Below are 23,227 nucleotides of genomic sequence, written 5' to 3'. Positions count from 1 at the left end.
GGAAAACAAGAAAGGGAATTGCCCTGCAACTGCAAGAAACCAAAAAGCCACCCACTCTCATCTTCTCACTCTACTTTTCAACACCTGTTTTCAACCTTTCCACGCTCAATTTCTCCCACATTATTCCCTTTTTATTTTCCAGAATTCTTTTTTTTATTCTTCTCAATGTAATAAAAAAATAAAAAAACCACTCTCTCAATTTTCAACTCTCCATCTTTTTTCTTCCGTTTTTCTTCGTTGTTCTGTGTGATCCAATGTCGGCGCCGGACACTGGACCCGAATTCTACGCGGACCGGCCCAGGCCGTGGCGACCCGATGATCTCGTAAACGGGGGCGGAAGCAGCGTGGGAAGGGCAGCGTACGGCGTCGCATCGGGCGGTGCGGCCGTGTGGCCCAATGCGAGGGAGCCGGTGCCGCCGGAGACGCTGGGGGGACTTGTGCGGGAGTTCTCGAAGGCGGCGGCGGAGATTGCAGTGGAGTTCGGGAAAGGATGCAGGGATATAGTGCGGCAGAGCCTAGGGAATCGGGACTCGGTGTTGGGCAGGAGCTTGGGGAAGGTGAGGGAGTCGTTCTTGGGGAAGAGAATGACGCAGCTTCGCGGGAAATTGGGAATCGTGAACGAGTATCTGCCGGAGGATAAGAATCCTATCCATGCTTGGTCGGTGATTGTCTCCGTCACGATTCTTGCTTTAGCAGGTGCGTGAGTGTGTGTGTTGTGTTTGATTGTCGAGAAGATGGGGAGGAGGAAACCGAGTTTCGTGGCTTTTTATCCACTGTTTGGTTGCTGAGAAAATTCAGGACTAATAGATTCTTTTGTTGGATAAGTTATGCTTGCTATGAGTTCTGAATTTCTATTTAATTCGAATTTTTTTATGAAATGAACCGGAAAATTTTCTGACTCGGGATTTTGTCCTGTAATGTGAAATGTTATCTTGTGTTTGGTTTCTGAGAAAATGAAGGAAATATGACTTGAAAATGTCACTATTTTAATTTATTTCATTTTCGGATCCCGAGGGAGTCGTACCAAGTCGTCAACGGAGCTTACTAAATCTGCATGATATCCTTTCTCGAGAACCAAACAGAAATTCTGGAAATCCTGGAAATTTTCCGAGAAAAATTTCCTACTACATATTTGGTTTCACAGTGCTAGAAATTTGTTGTGGAGCGCATTACAACATTTGAAATTTGACATTGGTTGATTCATGGGGTGCTTTTTTTTTTGAATTTGTAATTGGGTCTTTAAAACAAATGGGCATTTACTGACACGGATTTTCAAATTTCCAGTGGTGTATGTGAATACCGAAACCACTCCTTCCAGTCCTGCCTCGGAAGTAAAGAAGATATACATTCATCCTCCGAGTGCTGCCCGCGTAATGCTTCCAGATGGTAGATTCATAGCATACAAGGAGCAAGGCGTTCCGGCTGACAGAGCTAGGTTTTCAATCATTGCTCCACCTTCTTTCCTTTCGTCCCGCCTCGCAGGTTGCACATTTTGGATGTTGAAAGCAAACAGATAACCTCTCTGTTAATGCACATTGTGCAATTTCTTAGTTTTGTGTCATTGTTTTGAACATTAGGAATACCTGGAATCAAGGCTTCCCTGTTGGAAGAGTTTGGCGTTCGCTTATTGACATATGATCTTCCTGGTTTTGGAGAGAGTGATCCTCACCCCGACAGAAACCTTGAATCTTCTGCAATCGATATGTTGCTCTTAGCTGATGCTGTTGGTGTGAATGACAAGTTTTGGGTTGTGGGATACTCGAGCGGAGGTATGCATGCTTGGGCAGCGCTCAGATACATTCCTGATAGACTTGCAGGTATTAATGTCTCTTCTATATGATATTTCCATGTAAAAAATTTCAAGTGTATGTCAACGATGAAGAATATGGGCACAAATTCGAAGCTGTCACTGTATTTCAAGTGGCATTGCCACAGAGGAATATGTGTGCGGCCAGCCTCGAGTGCTATTCATTCTAGCAATGACCTTGAGTTTTGCCATGTAGTCTGAAATTTCTGATTTTCATGCAAGATATAAGCCTGAAGATTTCTACATTTACGTGGGTGAGATGTTGCTAGATTTTCATAACAAGCATTATAATATCATAGCCTGATATGGGATAAAGCTAATTTCTAATGTATGACAAGTCTTTGATCAAATCAATATTCATGTAACTGGGATGAGTAACATGTTTTGCGGAAATTTGGATCTCTAATGTATTCTATTCAAAAGCATTTTCTTATGATCCCTACCGGTCTAACTCGCAGGTGCAGCCATGTTTGCTCCAATGGTTAATCCGTATGACTCAATCATGAATAGGGAAGAGAGGCGCAGAACCTGGGAGAAGTGGACGCGAAGCAGAAAATTTATGTACTTTTTGGCTAGGAGGTTTCCTAGGTTTCTTTCTTACTTCTATCACAGAAGCTTCTTATCTGGAAAGCATGGACAAATTGATAGATGGCTGTCACTGTCTCTGGGAAAGAGGGTGAGGATCGTTGTTCATCATTTTGTTTACTTGTTGAAACATTGACAAATTTGGCAACTAAATTTTTAACTTCCACATAAACGCATAAGCTGCATATGTAACTAGGTATGTGGACACATAATTGGCCTGTAGAGTTCTTCTCTTCTAACGATGCCGAAAGAGTTTCATGTTTGATTTGTATATCCTAAACCTGTAGCAAAGCATCATCTTTAGTTGATTTTCCAAATTGTCTCAAAATTAATTTGTGGTAGACCTGGAATATGATGCTTCGAGAATTTTTAGAAGGTTTGGCTTCCATTCCACTTTAATTTGGTAATTGGGCTCCCATTTTGTCTGTGTGTTACTTTTAGAATAAACGAAAGGCCAAAGTAAGATTATTATCTTACCTGTATGGATTCTTATTCAAAACTTTATGCTGAGTTTCTCCAGGATAAAGCTCTAATGGAAGACCCAATCTACGAAGAATTCTGGCAAAGGGATGTGGAAGAATCAATTAGGCAGGGAAATGCAAAACCCTTTGTGGAGGAAGCTGTTTTACAAGTGTCAAATTGGGGTTTCAGCCTTGCAGACCTCAAATTGCAGAAGAAAGAACGGGGGAAAGGCGTGCTCAATTGGCTCAATTGGCTCAAGGCCATGCTCACTTCTCAGGAGGAATTAATTGGCTTCCTTGGCCCAATACACATATGGCAGGTCTGAAGCATCTCCGTCATTTACATGTTTGTTTTTCGATTGTTTTACTGCTATGGACTTGGAAAATTTTGATAGAAGACTGGTAATATGTTGAGTAGACTCCTAGATAGCAATGAGATCAGTCATTTGACAGGGATTGCTCTCACTGAGGTGCTTTCGCTCATGCTAATACAAAAAGTTTACACGACAATTTTTTGGAGTTCGTCAAGAGATGAATTTTACTAGAAGAATGTGAGATTGTTCTTAGGTTCAGAAACTAGTGTATGCCGTAACATATTCGTATACAGATTGCTGGTGATAGTTGTTTGCTTGTAACCACAACGAATCTCCGGCCATTGGATGGCTTTGGTCAAAATTATACAGGGGCCTTTAGTATTTCTTATCCGATGTATAAATTTCCTGTTAAATCAAGTATTAATCATGGCCATTTTCTCCACTGTTTGACAGGGGATGGATGATAAGGTGGTCCCGCCATCGATGACTGACTTCGTGCACCGGATTTTACCAGGAGCTGCAGTGCATAAGCTCCCATACGAGGGCCATTTCACTTACATCTACTTTTGTGATGAATGCCACAGACAGATATTCACCGCACTCTTTGGAACACCACAGGGGCCACTGAACTTCACAACGCAAGTAGATCAAAGTCCTCTTGAAGGTGATACTGAAGAGCAGGAAGAAGAGGAAACGTGTGGCGATTCTGTTCCGGCACCAGACGAGACATGATTGTTCCAGTTTAACTTTAAAGAGGTACAATGTATATATCATAGGGTCACTACGTTACTCGTAGAGTGAAAAAAAAATCAAAGAAAGCCAAAAATAAACGAAAAGAAAGAATAGTTAAAGCATCATGTTAATTCTGTTGCTCGGAGTTTTGGATGTTATCAGGTGCAGTATTGACTTTTGGAGGAAGTTTTGGCGAACAACAAAAATATACAAAGAAATCGTATCGTTCTGATTTTCAATCACTTGCGCAAATTTTCATTCAATCTGTGCCTCCGAACTGCTCTGTTTTACACATCGTTTCAATACATCGCCCAAATGTCAAACCGAGAGCTTATCACCCCAAGTTGGCTAGAGCAGCGTGCGCTTTGGTTATGTAGGTTTTTCTTTTACCAACCCCTCCATGTGGTTTAGATTAACATTGTGTTCATTAATTCTACTTTCTATTTCAAATGAATTAATGTCCGAACTAAAACGTATGAGTGAATACCGTAATAGACAAGCGCATGCTGCGATATATTAATCAAATTTTCGTAGAGATACCGAAGCTGAAGAGATTTGATCACTCAAATCAAACACAACCAACTGCAATTCTTTTACAAGTTTGATAACATAATCATGAATTAATCATTCTAAAACCAAACATTGAACTTGTAAGACCTAAATTTACATATCGATAAACTCAACTCTACAAGTCCTCGCCCGATGGAACATCAAAAACTCTTTGTATAACTCCTCTTTCTTGCACCAGCTCCGCTCCAATTCACAGGCATAAAGTACCATCCTGTTTAAAAGATTACCATTCTCTAACAACTACTTAGCCACTTCCATCTCAACCCGGCGTCCCTTGAATCCCTGCATGGAGATAGTCTTGAGATGTGACAACAAACAAATAGGCACGACCCGCTGGTTGGTTCCATCGAAGATCTGAACATTCTTCATCACATTTTGTTTTCTCAAGGAATTAGGAAATGGGAAGTGACTTTAAGACAAGCATGTTAGTATACGGAAACTAATCCGATTGGGGATCAGACAAGTTTTCTATATTCTTGAAGATTTCTACAATCTAGGGATTGTCGTGCGGTAAGTAATCACACTTTTTATAGGATGCAATATCTACTTCGTGATATCTTTTTGTATTCTCATTGTTTTGATACAAATTCTATATAGTAAAAGGAGTCTCTTTCGACTAGTATAAATACTCCTTTCTAAGATTTATCTCTGATAACACAATTATCGCATACTTTATTCTCTTACCTACTATTTAAGTCCCATAAATTGCTTATTAACTTGACTTTCAGAAAGCCTTTGGCCGATACCCCACTGGTGCCCAGGTGATCTTACGATCACTTAGTCTTTTACATGTGGTCGAGTTTGTGCATCTCCTCCACATACAATGGTGCGTGAATTTAGTTCCAACAATTGGTGCTTTCAGTTTCATTAATGGTGAACTCATATTACCCTGACCAAATCACTCTACCACAATCATGTCTACCTCAGACCAACACCAATGCGTCTCTGTCGCTCCAAGACACGACGACACTCCCGTTGGCGAAGCTACCCTTACCATGGACCAAATCTGAAAAACTCTGATGAAGATCAATGCCTCTAGTAACAAACTTTGAAAGGCTTCGAGGGCCCTTCAAACGAAAGAACGACCTAAGCGTATTGGCCTCGAAAGACGTATGAAAGCCTGTGAGACACTTTTTTTGCCCTTGAGGAGTCACCGGCTATGGCAACGCCCCCCTGCCCGCCCCGTGAATCGGCAACATTTGTATATTTTCTCTAGTGAGCAATCTATTAGTTAATATGGAGATCATTTGCACAAACAAACGTAATAGATAATCCCCTAAATGGTTACCACAAACACAAGCACTATCGTAGAAGCATAAGTACCACCAGAACAAATCTATCACAAAGATGGCGTATGACGCTACGGACCTATCTTGAGACATACGTGGTGTCATCTCAAGCAAGACCACAACAAAGCCATTGTTGGAAATGAGGCAAAATCACTGAACATTACTAGCTAGATGCAGTACAAACACACCTGCACTGATCAGAAAAAAAGTATGTAAACAGTGGGAGGTTGAACTTGATCGATGACTTTAAACATGTTCAACATTGACAAGAAGTATGTAAAATTCCAACAAGCTCGAACCCAAATTTGTGTTGGCTCAAACAACTTTTGGCACTCTAAAAAACTCGCTCATGCATTCATCCAAAAAGAACAATAAAAAACTCAAGTATCCTAATAACCAAAGACTGTAGAACATGTCAAGTGTCAGCTGAGGTGGGCTGTCAAAGCTGCCAATATTACAAGCAATGGAGGCGGATCTGCTTGTTTTGCCTCTACTGGAGGAATAAACCGTCTCACCGCCGGCGCCTCCAACGCAAACAACACAAACAGGACAGCAGAGGAATGCAACAAGCTTTAACTCCACACCTGCATTCCAAACAAACTTTACCGCATCTGTAGCAGAAATGACTTCCGCACCTGCAATCAATCCACTGTAAATAGAAATTGATAGGCCACTGTAATAAAAAGTTTGAAACGGTACTGTATGGAGTAATTTTAAGAGCCACTAGACAAAAAGCTAGTACAAAACTGACCTGCACACCATGAGATTGCAACCCTCCGTTCGTTCCACATAGAACCTACAGTTGGGACATCTCCTCCAATTTTTCTTGTTAACGAGGTTCCTCAGCATGATAGCTTCAGCTTCCCTCTCATCCTTATTCAATTTCTGAAACTCAGCGCAGTCGATCCCAACGTGCCAAGGAGCCAGACATTGCGCACAGAAGCATCTCTTACAATTAGGGCACTCCGATTGTCTCACAACCTCGTTCTCGTCATTATCAATAATTAACATTAGGGAGCAATTCTTGAAGGGACAGTAAAACTTTTGAGAGGCAGGAATCACAGCCTCACACAATGCAGTACCCCACCTTTCAAACACCTTGGCGGGTAGGATCGAACGACAGTGCTCGGGCTCTAGTGTTCCCAACGCACAGTCAGGATTAGGGCAACCGATGGTTGTGACGTTCTCTTGAAGCTTGGAGCACACGTATTTGATCATGCAGTCCGTACAAAATGAATGCCTGCAACTTTTAATGCCAAACGACTCGGATGCAGCCTTGGACTCGACGCATATCTCACAAACAAAATCCTTCTGATCACCGTCGACTTTCTTGGAGTTGGAAGACTCCCCAACTTGAGTTACTTGTCTTGCATGGCTTACGGGACTGCTCTTTTCCATTGTCGTAGAGGGTCGTCTTTAGGAGTACTAAAGCGGCGAAAAGCAAGAGGATAACAAGAGAATTATGTAAGGGTTTAAGGGCCATCTTTATCTCTACTAATTAATGAAACTCTCTTTGTTGGATCAGGATTCTCTCCTAAACAAAAGGTGAGGATCCTCCTGACCAAGCCCATCAGGCCGTTGAAATTTTATCTAAGGACTACAAACAGGGGACCCTCTAAAAGTTATAATAATTATAGCCATTGGATAAAATTTTAACGGCTCGATGGGCTTGGTCAGGAGGATCCTCACCATTTGCTCAAGAAAGGATCTTGATCCCTCTTTGTCAACCAAAATAGGGTGAAAAGACAAATTAGTCTTCTATCACACAAAAAAATGATGGGCAATAATATAATTTCATATGTCCAAATTTTATTATTTTTTATTGAAACCTCACCTACAAGTGATGTTAAAATACCTTCACTATTAAAAATAAATAAATAAATAAATAAAACCAAAAACAAAAACCTCCCATTCCACCCACGTTCTCTCTCTCCCCTTCTCATTTTCTAAAACAATGTGTTCATACACACAAAGTGTGTAGGCAAATACTAGTATATATAATTATATCAATATACGAATGTCTCTTATTATATGGATTACAAAATATGTGGTAAAAACCAATTTATACGCTACCCAATTCAATGCGAATTATAACTTGTAATCCTTTATACATAAGACTGTTCCAAACCGATTTGAACTCAAACATTTAGCGGAAATATAGCTAGACTTATGCTCATATTATAACATTATATTCAACGATGATAAAGTTAGCCGCAAAAGAAGAGCATGAAGAAACCTTTATTTGATGTAATTGATAATACATGGATTTGTTTTCTATTAATACGAAGTGGGACATATCGATTTGTTATCCACCTTTATTATATATAACATGTAGAATGGTACATTACGGTATCTTATGTTTATAGCGCAATTACATTTTAAACCCTTTTAAGTATTTTCTACTTTCATACCTTATTTTTAAAATAATACAATGTCATATACACGATTATAATTTATTTGCAATGTCGTATCCAACTATCCACGACACAAGCCTTGTGCACCAAGGTGTCTTCTCCCTTGACATAAGGGAATAGAACTGCATTATTAAAAGGTATCTAAGAAGGATCCATAAATGACACCTTCTAAGTAGAGATTTGAAAATATCTCCCACATATCTTTGTAATGCTAGTGAACTGCATTTTTAATCTCTTTGATCTAACATTTTGTAATCTATTACTTATTAACTTTGTATCAAATACTTTAGAATTTAGGAATTTGAAAGTCCCTTGTCCAAACATAACCAAACTCTCTGGAGTAAACAAAACTAAAGAAAGAGTTCAGTCATTAATCCAACACAAAAGATAAGCAAATAATTACCATCAAATCTTAGTAAATAAACAGAGTTAAACCCAAATCCAGTAAATCCTAAACAACAACTTTTGAAGCTTTCTTCTCTATAAACTCAACCTGACAAGTCCTACTTGTCCTATGAAACATCAAAATTTTCTTGTATAACTCCTTCTGGTAACAAACACTTCTATCTGCATATATTGTCATCTTACTTAAAAGACAACCGTTGTGTAACAAATACTTTGCCACCTCCATATCAACCCGCCGTCCCTTGAGTCCCTTTATGGACAGAGTCTTGAGGTGTGACAACAAACACGTAGGCACGTTCGTTGGTTGGTTCCAATGAAGCTTTGGAAACTTCTTATTGTATTTGGTATCCTGACAGTAAAAGATTTAAGCACTGCCAGCAAATCCCAGTCGTTGAAATCACAAAGAACAAGCTTGAACTGCGTCAGATTACCAAAAGCGGGAAGATGCCAAGCCTTGGTGAAAGAAACAAGTATTGATCAAACAAACTCATGCAGAAATTTAAAGTTTCCGTATGCGTAATATATATTGGTTGGCGAAAGCTATGTTTGTGCATTCATTCGCGTCTTACCGAACATGGATGCAACGTTTGGTCGTCTCCTGTCCTTCTAAGAATTTTTTTTTATACAACGATATATTTACATTAAGGGGATGGGGAATGAATTAGTTGCAAACTCGCTATTGTTGAGATTCAAATATAAAGTAAACAGAAATACCATTAGAATGTAGGCACTGTCAAACCTAGAGACATTCAAAATCACTACAACATCTAGTTGTAACAAGAAAATAGACGAACATAGTATTTCAAGTCATAGTTAAATGACAAAACATTCATTCTGAACATAAATAGCATGATATTTGAGAGAAGACATAAAGATTAGATGGTTCTATTCATTGAAGTAGAATAAAATGTGGGTTCTACAGTGTCCCCTTCTGCATAGGCATATCACCAGGATTAATCAAATCTCACTAGTCAAACAAATCTAAAGAGATTCAACTCTTAAATCGAACGCAAAAAGATTGGAAATAGGTTGCCTGCCAATATGCTTTTACAAACTCCACAGCATAATCCTACACTTCCATCTAAATAAACTCAACTTGACAAGTCATTGCCCTATGAAACATCAAAAACTCCTTCAATAATTCCTCTTTCTTGCAGATAAGGTGTCTATGTGTATAAATTGTCATCTTATTCAAAAGATGGCCATTCCTCAACAAATACTTTGCTGCTTCCCTCTCAACCGGCCATCCCTTGAATCCGGTAATGGAGATAGTCTTGAGATGCGAAGACAAACAAATAGGCAGAAACTTTGGCGGCTCCCATACCTCTGAATATTCTTCCTCAGAATAAGTTTCCTGACAACAAAAGAATAAATGAAATGAGAATTGACTTTATGAGCTGCTGCATGTTGGTTGAGCGTAGAACAAGTGCATAGATTTTACTTACAACTTCCAATGCAAGATCTTCCAGATTCCGTGCTCTGTAGAGCAGCCCCACTAACAATTTCCAGTACTTACACTCATGAAGAACCAACTTCAATTTGGTCAAGTTAACGAAAAAAGGGAGATACCGGACCTTGATGAAAGATACAAAATATTAATCAAACAGAACATCATGCAAACATTGAAAGTTTCCTTAAACATATAATATTAATCCAAATATAAGAACCACATGATGAATGTCAAGTGTTAATTCTAAGAATGGGGAATAATTCAACGGAATACGGTGAAAATTCAGGTGAGTATTCAAGGGGGCAAAGTCTAATATTCATATAAACCAATGAAACAAGGTAGCTTACCAAAACCAAACAATAAAATTTAAGAGAGAAAATAATGAAATTAATCAAAAAATAGATCAGTAATACAGTTATGATGAGGCATGATGAGTGCTGAATGCTGATGAGCATAATTTAAGGAATTTAACATGAAGATCAGAGAAGAATAACAAGAAACAGTTTAAGACAAATGAAAATTGAGAGATGCATGAGATGCGTCTCTTCCCTTAAATAATCTTCTCTGCCGAAGCTAGAATAAAAGCAAAAGTGTTGTACTTACATCCAAAGAATGTGCCGAAAGAGACATTAATCTTGTGGACGACATCAGTGCCAACAGATAGATGTATACTCAAATTTTCAAGTACAGGGCAACAAGAAAAGAGCTTTTCCATTGACTCCTCATAAGGATTATCAGCATTAACATGAAGGAACTTGAGACTAGGGAAACACCCTGATGTAGGAGGATCGTAGGAAATAACATTTGAAGACACTCTCAAAATCGCAAGTGTTTTGCTCTTATAAAGGCTTTGAGGCATCTCAAAATCAGCCTCTTCTCCATCACTTACAAACCCATTAACTAATATTTTTCTCCAAACTTTAAAATATAGGTCAAACCACAAAAATAATTGACCAATAAACTAATAGAAAATTAATAAAAACTCTCCTATATGAGCAAATGTTCTTCATTCGCCATCTTAAAAATATTTCTTATAGTTTGGTCCCCTAATTGGCCATTTTGTCACTCAATTGTTGGTGAACACCCAAATAAAATACATAGAGAAGATTGCGGGGAGTAACTTTTGTAACTCGGCCAATTGGAAAATTTGAGTAAAACATTGAAAAACCAGCAGTAATTATATATTGAATATAAATATATGATAATGTGGTAACCTATTAAAAAAAAATTGAATAGGGGTTGGAAAATAAAGATCTGTTTTCTAATGGTGAATAGAAACAGAAGAAGCAAGAAAATTATATGATGTATTAATGTTTCGTAAGAAAATTATGTCTCAACAACAAAAATTACAGAAAATCTAAAGGAAAATGCATGAAATGCCCATTTATCTTAAAATAAATTAGAGAAAAAAAAACCCGAATAACTATAAATTTTATTGAAAAAAACAAGAACTTAATAAAATACAATACTGGAAAATAAAATACCAGAAAAATGATCCAGGAAAATACAATACGGGCAGTGAGTAGTAAGGTAAAATTGTGTTTGGTTCCTGAGAAACGATGGGAAAATTCCACAAAGAAATGGAGAACACCAAGTGTGTACCTTTCTAGTTTATGCACGCCTTTTATGAGAGTTGTTCTACCCGTTTCCTAAGCGGTTTCATTAATTAAGCCTTGGAAGATTAAAAGCAGCATGTATCAATAATTAAACCCTGCCGTTTGATAGCATCCATATATCTGTTAAATTGAAGGACGCATTGGTCTTCTCATTGTTCTTTCAACATATTAGTAAGTTTTTATTTTAAAAAAAAAAGCCTAAAAGAACTTGAAAAGCAAAAAACAAGACGAATTACTCGAGGAATAAGAAAATAGAGAATTGCACATACTTGTAATTAATTATTCGACGAATATGAGAAGAAAGTTCGACTAGCTGTAGGAATTCGAAATGACCGTCAAAGGTTCGTGGCTAGATTTTGAAAGACCACAGTGTTTCCCCCTCCTGGAGTTTTGCCAAGTTATAGGGCTTCACCTAGATCAACTTTCGTAAAAGCTCCTATTTTATTTATGGGAAGTGTTATTGAAACTTCAAAAATCTCATTCTATACTCCTTACAAGTGTATTTTTCTTTCCAAATATAGAAAATTTGGAGTGTAAAATGAAATTTTTGGAGTGCCAATAACAATTTCCTTATTTATTTATTTATCTATTTATTTAGTATACATGCATGAAACTTCTCGTTCGGTTTATTAGATACAAGAAACCATGGAAACTTCCGGTTCCGACTAAAATGTACAAATGAGCTTTTAAGTCACGATCAAAGTACACAATCAGGGATTGGGGGCCTCAAACCATCCTTTGGGGTCTCTCCTAATATCATCCGCTTAAATATATGAATTCTTTGGCATTTAGAACCCATGAAAGGTATTCCATGCTTAAGACTAAAGTTTACTATTTTCTTATTCCCAAAAGGAGGAAAGTGAGGTATGATAATAAATTCATTGCTATAAACATGTCTACACAAACTATTAGAACTTCAAGTTATTAACATTATTTATATTTTGAACTTCAAGTTAAAACATTGTACATATTTACTTGAATTTAAATCTCCAGATCTACATTATTAGAACCTTTATGTTCATATTTTTTTTATTCATGCCCATACCTAGTTGTACATAAACTAAGGAACCTCTAGCCTTCATTTAATAGTATGTGGACTAAGGCACTTATGGTCGTCATTTAATTAAGTTGAGGAATTGTCGCTCTCTCAATTGATTCAAAAAAAAAAAAATTTAGGTTTTAATTTTGATCAAGGAACTTCGAGTTCGATCTTTTTACAAGATGAAGATCAAGGAACTTCACATATCGTTATATACTTATCATAAAAAAGTGTACTACAATAAATAAATCATTGCAAATGATGATAATTCCACTATAAATAATTTTTTATATTTTAAACTACATATCAAAACATTATACATATTTACTCGTAATTTTCTCCTGAGATCTACATTATTAGCCTTTATGTTCATTTTTTGGAATTCATGGCCACACTTAATTGTAGGAACTTTTTATTCTTGTTCACATGAATCAAAGAACTTCTAGCCCTCATTTAATAGTATGTGGACTGAGGCACTTGTTTAATTAAGTTGAGAAATTGTTACTCTCTCAATTGATTTAGAAAAAAAAAAAAAAAAACTTCAGGTCTTAATTTTGATCAAGGAACTTCAAGTCCAACTTTTTTATATGATAAGAATCAATGAACTTCATGTACGGTATATACCCATCATAACAAAATGTAGTACAATAAATAAATCATTGCATGCGATAATTTCACCACTGTAATTATACATTTGTACTCGTAATTTGCTCCTGATATCTCATTATTAGTTTTTATGTTCATTTTTTGGAATTCATGGCCATGCTTAATTGTACATAGATTGAGGAACTTTTGGTCTTCATTCATATGAATCAAGGAGCTTTTGTTCCTTATTTAATAAAATGTAGACATAGGCATTTTTGTAATTTAATTAAGTTAAGGAATTGTTGCTCTGCCAATTGATCCTAAAAAAAAAAAAAAAAAAACTTCAGGTTATAATTTTGATGAAGAAATTTGGAGTTTGATCTTTTTATGTAATTAGGATCAAGGAACTTCATGTTCTAGTATATACTCATTATAACAAAATGTGGTACAATAATAAATCATTGTAAAGTCAATAATTCCACTCACTAATAAAACTTGTGACAAGTGCTTTAATCTAACATAATTCACATAAACTTCAAAACTTAAAAGATAATGACTAGTATTATAAGAAGAATAGAACTTCGCTGCTCAAAAACCAGTAGTAGCTCCTGCTGCTAACCAATCACAAATGAACACATGTCCAAGTAATTGATTTTTTAATCACAAATTGAACACGTGTCCATATGTGATTTGTTAGTAGCAGGAGCTGCTGCTGATTTTTTCAGCAACCAAGTTCTTTATAAAGGCAAAAGTGCTGCACTATTCATATATATATATATATATAATAGTCTTTAATATATATAATAAAACAAAAACAAAGAGTAGGAAATTCTCTCATTTTTCTTTCTTCTCACAAGACAGTAGCTCTAGCAACGACCAATTAACTTGACTTGAAACGATACTAAATTAACAGGTTTCAGGTCGACGCGATAATGAATCAGTCTGTTATCGGTAACCGTATAAGAACCCGTTAATATAACGGGTTGGTCCAAGTATACACGCTGGTAACCTGAAACATGATAACAAAAATATTAATTTAATAATTTTATAGCAAGAAAAAAATTACCATAATTAAGAGCACTTAGGATTTAATCTCACATTTGTGAGGTTAAATCCCTACTATTGAAGTATGAATTCCAATTACAACATCAATCAGCAGTACAAACACAAAACCTAATTCTCAATCGCAATTTCACAAAACCTAATATATTTTTATGTGATATAGTACTGTTGTTTTATTTCTTTTTCATAATTATTTTTTTGTAAACTTCTTATAATTTGAATGGTTTATAATGTTTGGTTTTTCTATACTTAATTTATGCGGAAAAGAGTTCTGATGTGAAAAGCCTTACTGAAAACATTATCAATATAACTTTTGAAAACAATAGATGAAACCAAAGTTTCAGTACCATTTATCTACGATGAACGAAGAAAATTGAAGGATTTGTAAAAGGAACAACATGCAAGCTTTGAGTTTCATATTTTTTTTTTGGTCAAGGCTAGCTTTGAGTGTAATTGGCAATGTTTTAAGTTTTGAGAAAGGTTCCACAACCTTGAAATGAAAAACTTCATCTTGCATATCTTTGCATATTTGATATTTTGTAGCAGTGTATTGATACTTTTTTATTAGACTCTTATTTTGGCATATGTAGTACTTAACCACAAATGTGCTTTTATGTTTTGGAAGAAATATTTATGTGACAAAATGTCACATCCCGGCCCGGGGCGGATCACTTCCCGGGCCAGCTCCACCACCGTAGCACAATATTGTCCGCTTTGGGCTTACCAATCCCTCACGGTTTTGTTTTTGGGAACTCACAAGCAACTTCCCAGTGGGTCACCTATCATGGGATTGCTCTAGCCCCCTTCTCGCTTAACTTCGGAGTTCCTACGGAACCCGAAGCCAGTGAGCTCCCAAAAGGCCTCGTGCTAGGTAGAGATGGGAAATATACATTTAAGGATCACTCCCCTGGGCGATGTGGGATATTACACAAAATGTTATGTGCAAATTTTTAATATTTTTTTTCTTAATGGTTTAAACTGGTAGGGTCATTTTATCTATTAATTTGAACGGGTAAAGTGACCCCGAACTATTAAGAACCCGTTCAGATAATGAGTGTGACACAACACGACCTGTTAAGATAAGAGGTGTTGCACAACGAACACGACAAACATGACTCATTTGTCTGGCCTAGCGGACAATCGTTACCCTCATTTTTTTTTTCTCAATCTTATTTTCCCTTTTTTCTTCTACCCTTTACTTCTTTATCATTGAATGTTATGGCTTATTTTTTTAAAGTTGGTGTTGCACCACCATCTTCATTCTTTATGTTTGTGTTATTTTTACAATCAAGAAAATTAGTGATATTGAGTTATGAAGATAAAATAAGAACATTTTCTTATCTGTGAGATTTCAACTGAGAGTTGTGAGAGGCAGAGAGTGCTTCAAAGGATCCATGGTGTTGTTCTTTCACTAACACAAGAGTTTATCGTGCTGATAACGTGTTGTATAATAGTTGATATATGTATAGTGGCATATAAAGTAAATAAGGCAAAATATTTAGGAAATCCTTTTTTTCTAAAGTCTTCATTTTGAGGACCATTGAGACTAAAAGCATATTAACCACATATTATATTAGTTTATCTCCAAAGACTTAAAATATTTTATAACTTAATTAAAGCAAAACAAGAAAATGCGGTTTTCTAATGGATCATGAATTTTAAGTTGGTTTTGTTTTATTAAGTTGTCAAATATTTCAAATATTTTATCTAGATTAATATAATTTTATGGCTAATATGCATTTGGTCCTCATAAGTCCTCATTTTGAGAACCTTAGGAAAATAGAACTGATATTTACGAGGTTCAACGAGTGTGTCTACACCCTCGAGAACAGTATCACTAGTTTATTTCATTATCTAAAATAATAGAAAAGTAAAGATAACTCTAACTATTTTTCTCTCTTCTCTCTAGCCTTGGTATAATTTACATTTCTCTATTGTGTTGTGTTTTGCTTGTGTTGGTTTTATACACAAGTGGATGAGCTAGCATGAATCAAAACCCACTAACCCATGCTTTGGTGTTTTTCACACTCATGGATTAATCGAATATCGTTATGGGGGGCTAACCACATTTACAACATATATAAATATAAAAATTAAGGACTAGATTCCCATAAATTTTGAACTTAAATTCCATTGTTTCTTAAGCCTAAGCAAATAAGAAAATCACAATTGAAAAATAAAAATAAAAATTCCATCATTTCAAATTTCAAATTTCGTAATTTTAGAATTTTTTTATAACTTAAATTTCTTTAACCAAATGTAGGGGTAAACAATTTTGCACATTTACCATATGATCTTTTACCTGTGTGCGCAAATACTACATGTGGAATTTTTTTTTTTTTTTTTTACTAATAACCGCCTGAAGTTTGTGATTTAGAGCAATGTACTGTCAACTTTTGTCTATTTTTTGTTAAAACCAGGTGCAATTACATTTTAAACCCTTTAAGTATATTTTCACTTTCATACCTCATTTTGAAAACATTACAATGTCAGACACACTATTACAATTTTGCAATGTCGTATCTAAATCTCTTTGATCTAACACTTTGTAATCCGTTACTTATTAACTCCGTATCAATACTTTAGAATTTGGAATTTGGAAGTCCCTTGCCCAAACATACCGAGTGGCTCTTGCAAATCGACAAACCACAACCCCATTCTGCAAACTCCCTGGAGTAAACAAACCAAAGAGAGTTGAATCTTTAATCCAACACAAAAGATCAGTAAATAATTACCATCAACATAACGTTATTGGTTAGTCTTGTAAATTGTAATTAGGATTAGTCTTGTTGCAGATTTCTTGAAAATAAAAAATAACAGATGATTTAGCTACTTTCTTCATGGAAATAAACAAATTACCAATACAGATTGTTACTGCTACAAAAATCCATACAAACAAGTTACCCTATTTTCTATTGGATTCACATTCTAGGCAACAAACAGAACGTAAGGAAACCAAAGAAAGTTGGGAAGACAATTACCTGATAAGTGGCTAAGAAAAATAAAAGTTACTCTGAGTTTTAAATGTGGTAGCAAAAAATCCATCGTCGTCAGTTTTGACGAATTTGTTAAGATGAATTCATCAAAATGAATTTGTACCTAATGGAGCTCCGATGGATAAATCAGTTTTAGTTTATGACTTAATTGGGTAGCAAAAGCTTACCAGAGTTTGTGTAGAATGGGTTATTTATAGAGCAGAAGGCCGGCAATGGGGTGAGGGTCCTGAGGGATGTGTCGCAGTTTGGTGTAGAGTGGGTTCTTTAATTAATAATATCCCGAAATTATCTCGTAGAATCCTTGATTGGATTTGATTTTGATTCCTTACTTGATTAAGTTGTTCTTCACTAGGAAAGCTTGAAGATAGGGATTGAGTTATTAATCATATATTTAATTCCCTTGTTTGATCTCTTTCACATAGGTAGTGGAGTTTAGAGAAGTCGTAGTCAACAACTCATGTCTTCTTGAAGTTTAGAGAAGTCGTAGTCAACAACTCATGTCTTCTTGAAAGTTAGATTGCGCATGAAACAAATGTGGACCTAACCAATTTAATAAAAGCATTCTCGGCACTTATGGGTAAAATTCTTTGTATCAGTTCTAAAAATTTTCGGATTATTTTTTGCTGCACAGTAAAATTGTCCTTGGTTGCTAAGAAACGATAGTAAAATCTAGAGAACGCTATGGACCCTTTTACTTTGAGGAATCTGCCGATTGGCCCCTTGGACTTTTATTCATTGACAATTTGCCCATGATCTTTTATTTCTTATTTTCGGAAAATTTGAGCTATATTTCTACACCTACTACACAATAGTGTTAAGTGCCGAGCATCCGTGACCCTCCTTGGTTTTTTTTTTTTTCACATAAAATTGGTAGAACAAAGCTATGCTTGTGCATTCAATCGCGTCTTACCAAACCTGCAAGGAACGTTATTGGTAGTGAACTCCTCGCTGTCGAAATTGAAATCTAAAATCTCTCATTTACAAATAAAGAGAAATAACACAATCGTGTTTTACGAACACTAAAACGACCACCATTAACTACATGCGTAAATGGTTATGATTTTGAGATCTTTTGCAAGAATGATATTTGAGAGAAAACATATAAATTAGACGGTTCTATTCATTGAAATAGACAAAAATGCGGGTTCTACAACAGTGTCCCTTTCTGCACAGGGCATATCAATCAAATCTCACTAGAGTTAACGAATCTAAAGAGATTCGATCCTTGAATCCAACACAAACAGATTGGACATAGGTTGCCCGCCACTGCCAATATGTTTTTTACAAACTCCACGTCAAAACACGCATTGAACTCAAATCCTTGTAGTGAACTAAACTTTCATCTCAATAAACTCAACTTGACAAGTCATTGCCCTATGAAACATCAAAAACTCCTTCAATAATTCTTCTTTCTTGCAGAAAAGGCGTCTATGTGTGTAAATTGTCATCTTATTTAAAAGATGACCATTCCTCAACATGTACTTAGCCGCTTCCCTCTCAATCGGCCTTCCCTTGAATCCCGTAATGGAGATAGTCTTGAGATGCGAAGATAAACAATTACGCAGAAACTTTGGCGACTCCCGTACCTCTGAATATTCTTCCTCAGAATAGGTTTCCTGACAACAAAAGAATGAATGGAACGAGAATTGACTTGATGAGCTGCTGCATGTTGGTGGAGCATAGAATAAGTGAATACCGATTTTACTTACATCTTCCAAGGCAAGATCTTCCAGATTCGGTGCTCTGAGGAGCAACTCTGCTAGCAATTCCCAGTACTTACACTCATGAAGGACCAGCTTCAATTTGGTCAAGTTAACCAAAACAGGGAGATACCGGGCCTTGGTGAAAGAACCAAAAGTATTAATCAAACAGAACATCATGCAAAAATTGAACTTTTCCTTATGCATAATATATTAACCCAAATATAATAACCACATGATGAACGGCAAGTGTTAATTATAAGAATGGGGAATAATTCAATCCAATACGGTGATAATTCAGGTGTTTACTCAAAGGGGCAAAGTCCAATGTTCATACAAACCAATGAAACAAGGAAAGGTAGTGTACCAAAATCAAACGATAAAAATTAAGAGAAAAAAAAAAAAGAAATTAAACAAAAATTAGGTCCATGTATTAAACGAGGGTTATGATGAGGCGTGATAAGTGCCGAACGCTGATGAGCATAATTTAGGGAATTTAACATGAAGAACAGAGAAGGATAATAAGAAACAGGTTAAGACGAATGAAAATTGAGAGATGTATGGGATGTGTTTCTTCCCTCTTAAAGATTCTCTACCGAAGATAATGTAAAAGCAAGAGTCAGTGTACTTACGTCCAAAGAATATGCCGAAAGAGAGAGATACTTGACTCTGGAAAGGTATTTGAAAGAAAAACTGGCATTGCTTCCGGATTTTGCATTCTCCAAAAAATAATTTGACAAATCACGCCCCTTGAGATTGAGATTATCAAGCTGTGGGGCATTAATATAAAAGTAGTTCTTGTTCTCATTGTCTTCATCCAAAGATATTTGCAATGTTTTCAGTTGAGGTGCAGAGATATTAATCTTGTGGATGAAACCGGGGCCAACAGATAGATGTATACTCAAATATTCAAGTACAGGGCAACAAGAAAAGAGCTTTTCTATTGACTCCTTACAAGGATTATCAGCACTAATGTGAAGGAACTGGAGACTAGGGAAACACCCTGATGTAGGAGGATAGTAGGAAATAATATTTGAAGACACTCTCAAAATCGAAAGTGTTTTGCTCTTAAAAAGGCTTTGAGGCATCTCAAAATCAAGAACTCTACCACTTTCATCTGAAAGATCAAGATCAAGTTCAATAACATTGCACATAACGGCAATGCAAATCCAAGCATCAATACAAGAGAAATCCATGGATTCGGATATTGCAAGACGGAACTTGTTAATGTCTAATGAGTCACGCAAGAAAAATGCAGTCAACAAAATTCATAAAACGATTTGAATTGTAGCAACCTGGTTCATTAGTATTAAATTCTCTTCTGTCATCGAAGTCTAGATTGGTAGCGAGGGAAGTCCATCTGTTCTTCCATCTCTTGGACAAAACGGTGGTCCTCACAGCACATGTTGTTGGAAGGAAGGAAACTGGCCTCTGGTAATTCACCGATCCTATCTTTTACTCCTGCTTGATGCTTCGACACCGTACCCATTTGTAACCTGATCATTTTTTACACAAAATATTCATTTGATTACAAGCGATATTACTATTTTCATTTAAACTAAGGGGGTTTGAACCTGGATGCAGTGCGATAAATAGAAAGCCCTATCCACCAGGGCATTGGAAAGTATTTTAGAGATAATATTTAAGTAGGGACTTGTTTTAGTTTAACTCCGCTTGTGTAAGTTTATTTTACAATGCTGGTCCCAAGCCCGGATAAAGGAGGAGGGGAAGGGCGTTAGGTAATCAACAGCCGGCACTCCTATAGGACGTCGAATCCTTGAGATGTGATCATACCAACTCACATGCACCGGATCCCATTCGAACTCCGAAGTTAAACGAGTTTGGGCAAAAGGACCTCCAGGAAATCCTCGTGTTGCATCCCCACAACCGACCCCACCTAGTGGGAAAAATATTTTGTTGTGTTGTAGGGACTTGTTTTGGTTTAGGTTTCCATGTCTCGTGGACAAAGGTTTGATTTTATTTATTTCGTATTATTGCTCATTTGTAGCGTGCTTTGAACTGACTGAAACCGGCTTTGAACCTCAATCTCTCAAAGCACTTCCAGACATTTAAAAGCAGTTCCCAAATGAGTAATCTTATAAAACCCACCCTCCTTCTGAAGAAGAATAACGTTTTCTGAAGTTTGTGAGATTATTCGAGAATTCTCAGTTTTACCTTAATCCGGTATTCTCAACTATTCCACTACTTGCTTATACAAATTATTCATTTTTCTTTTGTTTTTAAACTGAAACAGAGAAATTGCAAAATCTTTTTTCCTTTTCTTTTCTCAATACAAAATTAAAAAAAAAAAACAGAAAACGCATAATTCAACTCTGTTTGGTTACACAGAAACTGAAGGAAAAGGCAAGAAAATCCATGAATATCAATTTATCTCGACAGATATCCAGCCAACAATTTAACTTTCTCGAGAAAAAATTTAAACAGAAAAGGAACTCAAACGAATTGGGAAGAAAATTACCTGATAGGTGAGTGGCCCAGGAAAATATAAGAGTGCTATGCCACCGGTCTGCTGGTGAGTAGTAAAAGCTGTTTGGCTGCCGAGAAACGATAGGAAATGCTAAGACATAAGAACCCCAGAAGCGCAACGATGCCGTTTCCTCGTCTCGGAAAAATTTATCGGTTACAACTTACAATGATCGTTTGGATATACTTTTTTAAAATGAATAAAAATATTTTTAGATAAAATATTTTTGAGTTTCAAAAACATTTTAAATGCTTTGTATAAGAAGCATTAATTATGTGCTTCTTTCATGAAGCACTTTTAAGTGCTTTCTAAGAATTTACTAGTATTTTTATTAAGGATTATTTTCAAAAATATTTTTACTAAAACGCTTTTAGTTATTTTAAAAATATATATAAACGAGCTCTTACACTTCTTTCATAAATAAACTAGGCAATTTTTCTCATGGTCTTTATAGAGTCACTATATTTTAAACTGGCCCTTTTGTTAAAAAAAAAATTGTAAATCGTAACAGTGTTACTGTGGTAGCAAACGAAAAGGACTTTAGTTCTCCAAAAAAAGTTTTTTTATCTAAAATAATCTTTTGAGATTAGCATAACTTCTCATTTGGATTCTTATGATTTGAAATCGATAAAACTGATCTTTGAGTTTATTTACCATCAATTATTTTGGTCATTCCGTGAAATATAAATGTGAAATAAACTCAAAATGACAAAAATACACTCAATTTAATAAATGATAGGCTAAAATGATGTGACAAAAATTGAGGGTATTTTTATCATTTTATCCTTATTTAACAGATAAATTTCACAAAATGACCAAAAATGATTGATGGTGAACAAACGTAGAAATCAGTTCCTCTGTAAAGTGAACACCTCAAATGAGTTGAGAGTATGTTCCGTGATCTAAAACTATTTGAACCAGTTCATGTAATTTTCGCACTTGTAACACAAGAGGGTTATCTTAGGCAGTGTAGAACGACATGTCCAAACACACTTTGATAAGGAACTAAACATGAATTGTAATTTTGGTTGTCTAATCAGTTTTATGTTGACACTAATCAATGGAACGCGATTCATTATCGTCGCTTTTTATTTATGTCATAGCTCCCATATAAGTGAAAACATCATCAATGATAATCTTATTCTAATTCCATATCTCATCCAAACTGATATATTGGATCAAGAACTTCAAGTCTCGAGAGTATTCTGAATTAATATCATGAGATGGAAATGATTGAGATAACGATCAAGTAGGGCTTTGTTGGTGCCTTATCCTTCCTCATGTTGGGAAGTGAATACTATGAACTGAGTGATCTGTCGTGCTTCTCAGGTCAAAATAGATTGATTGACTATGCGCTGATGTATCGGACTGTCCAACAGGGGTGGCTAAACCGTCATTCAACGAAGGCACATCATTTGGGGATGTTAACTCGACGTCCATTAACTATGTCTATCCTTGCAAACATGTTTGCAGTTGGTATATAATCTCGTCACTTTAGCTAGATCAGATTAATGTGTTTAGAGCAACATTTTGAAAGTTAGAGTACATCACACGTGCTTATCATACTTGTGTGATTTAAGGATCGAGATGAGACAGTGGGCAACGCCCACGCAAATTCATGTTGTTCAGAAACATTTACGTTCTTATCTTCTCCTGACCATAAGAATCGAACCTAAAAGTTCTTACTTGTAAATGGAAAAAAAAATACTACTAAACC

General features: G+C 36.0%; 4 protein-coding genes across 6 annotated transcripts; 1 reads left to right on the top strand and 3 right to left on the bottom strand.

Annotated features, from left to right (window-relative positions):
• Nucleotides 1–4,138, top strand: LOC137715410 (uncharacterized). Its single transcript, XM_068454734.2, has 6 exons — nt 1–696; nt 1,285–1,482; nt 1,578–1,817; nt 2,266–2,483; nt 2,913–3,173; nt 3,621–4,138. Exons 1-6 carry the CDS (start codon nt 255–257, stop codon nt 3,897–3,899), a joined length of 1,638 nt encoding a protein of 545 aa, XP_068310835.2. The 5' UTR covers nt 1–254; the 3' UTR covers nt 3,900–4,138.
• Nucleotides 4,139–6,180: 2,042 nt separating this feature from the next.
• Nucleotides 6,181–7,156, bottom strand: LOC137714298 (E3 ubiquitin-protein ligase RSL1-like). Its single transcript, XM_088690389.1, has 3 exons — nt 6,510–7,156; nt 6,360–6,393; nt 6,181–6,282 (listed from the first exon to the last, which is right to left on the bottom strand). Exons 1-3 carry the CDS (start codon nt 7,154–7,156, stop codon nt 6,181–6,183), a joined length of 783 nt encoding a protein of 260 aa, XP_088546515.1.
• Nucleotides 7,157–9,432: 2,276 nt separating this feature from the next.
• LOC137714300 (putative FBD-associated F-box protein At1g32375) lies at nt 9,433–10,742 on the bottom strand. Its single transcript, XM_088690388.1, has 3 exons — nt 10,656–10,742; nt 10,023–10,151; nt 9,433–9,931 (listed from the first exon to the last, which is right to left on the bottom strand). Exons 1-3 carry the CDS (start codon nt 10,740–10,742, stop codon nt 9,659–9,661), a joined length of 489 nt encoding a protein of 162 aa, XP_088546514.1. The 3' UTR covers nt 9,433–9,658.
• A 7,669-nt stretch (nt 10,743–18,411) lies between these two features.
• Nucleotides 18,412–21,653, bottom strand: LOC137714301 (FBD-associated F-box protein At4g10400-like). 3 transcript variants are annotated; one of them, XM_088691361.1, is made up of 4 exons: nt 21,505–21,653; nt 19,658–20,521; nt 19,035–19,163; nt 18,412–18,941 (listed from the first exon to the last, which is right to left on the bottom strand). In XM_088691361.1, exons 2-4 carry the CDS (start codon nt 20,219–20,221, stop codon nt 18,657–18,659), a joined length of 978 nt encoding a protein of 325 aa, XP_088547487.1. In that variant the 5' UTR covers nt 20,222–20,521; nt 21,505–21,653; the 3' UTR covers nt 18,412–18,656. The 3 variants fall into 3 exon arrangements, with proteins under 3 accessions (XP_088547487.1, XP_088547486.1, XP_088547489.1); XM_088691363.1 differs by having other exon boundaries at nt 18,788–18,941; nt 19,022–19,163; nt 21,505–21,647; XM_088691360.1 differs by having other exon boundaries at nt 18,412–19,163; nt 21,505–21,647.
• Nucleotides 21,654–23,227: the final 1,574 nt, after the last annotated feature.

The sequence above is a fragment of the Pyrus communis genome, chromosome 3 (genome assembly GCF_041283825.1).
Source record: "Pyrus communis isolate YQ-2024b chromosome 3, ASM4128382v1, whole genome shotgun sequence".
Taxonomy (NCBI): domain Eukaryota; kingdom Viridiplantae; phylum Streptophyta; class Magnoliopsida; order Rosales; family Rosaceae; genus Pyrus; species Pyrus communis.
Note: the sequence above shows the minus strand (reverse complement) of the source record. Positions and strands in the feature narration are given on the sequence as shown.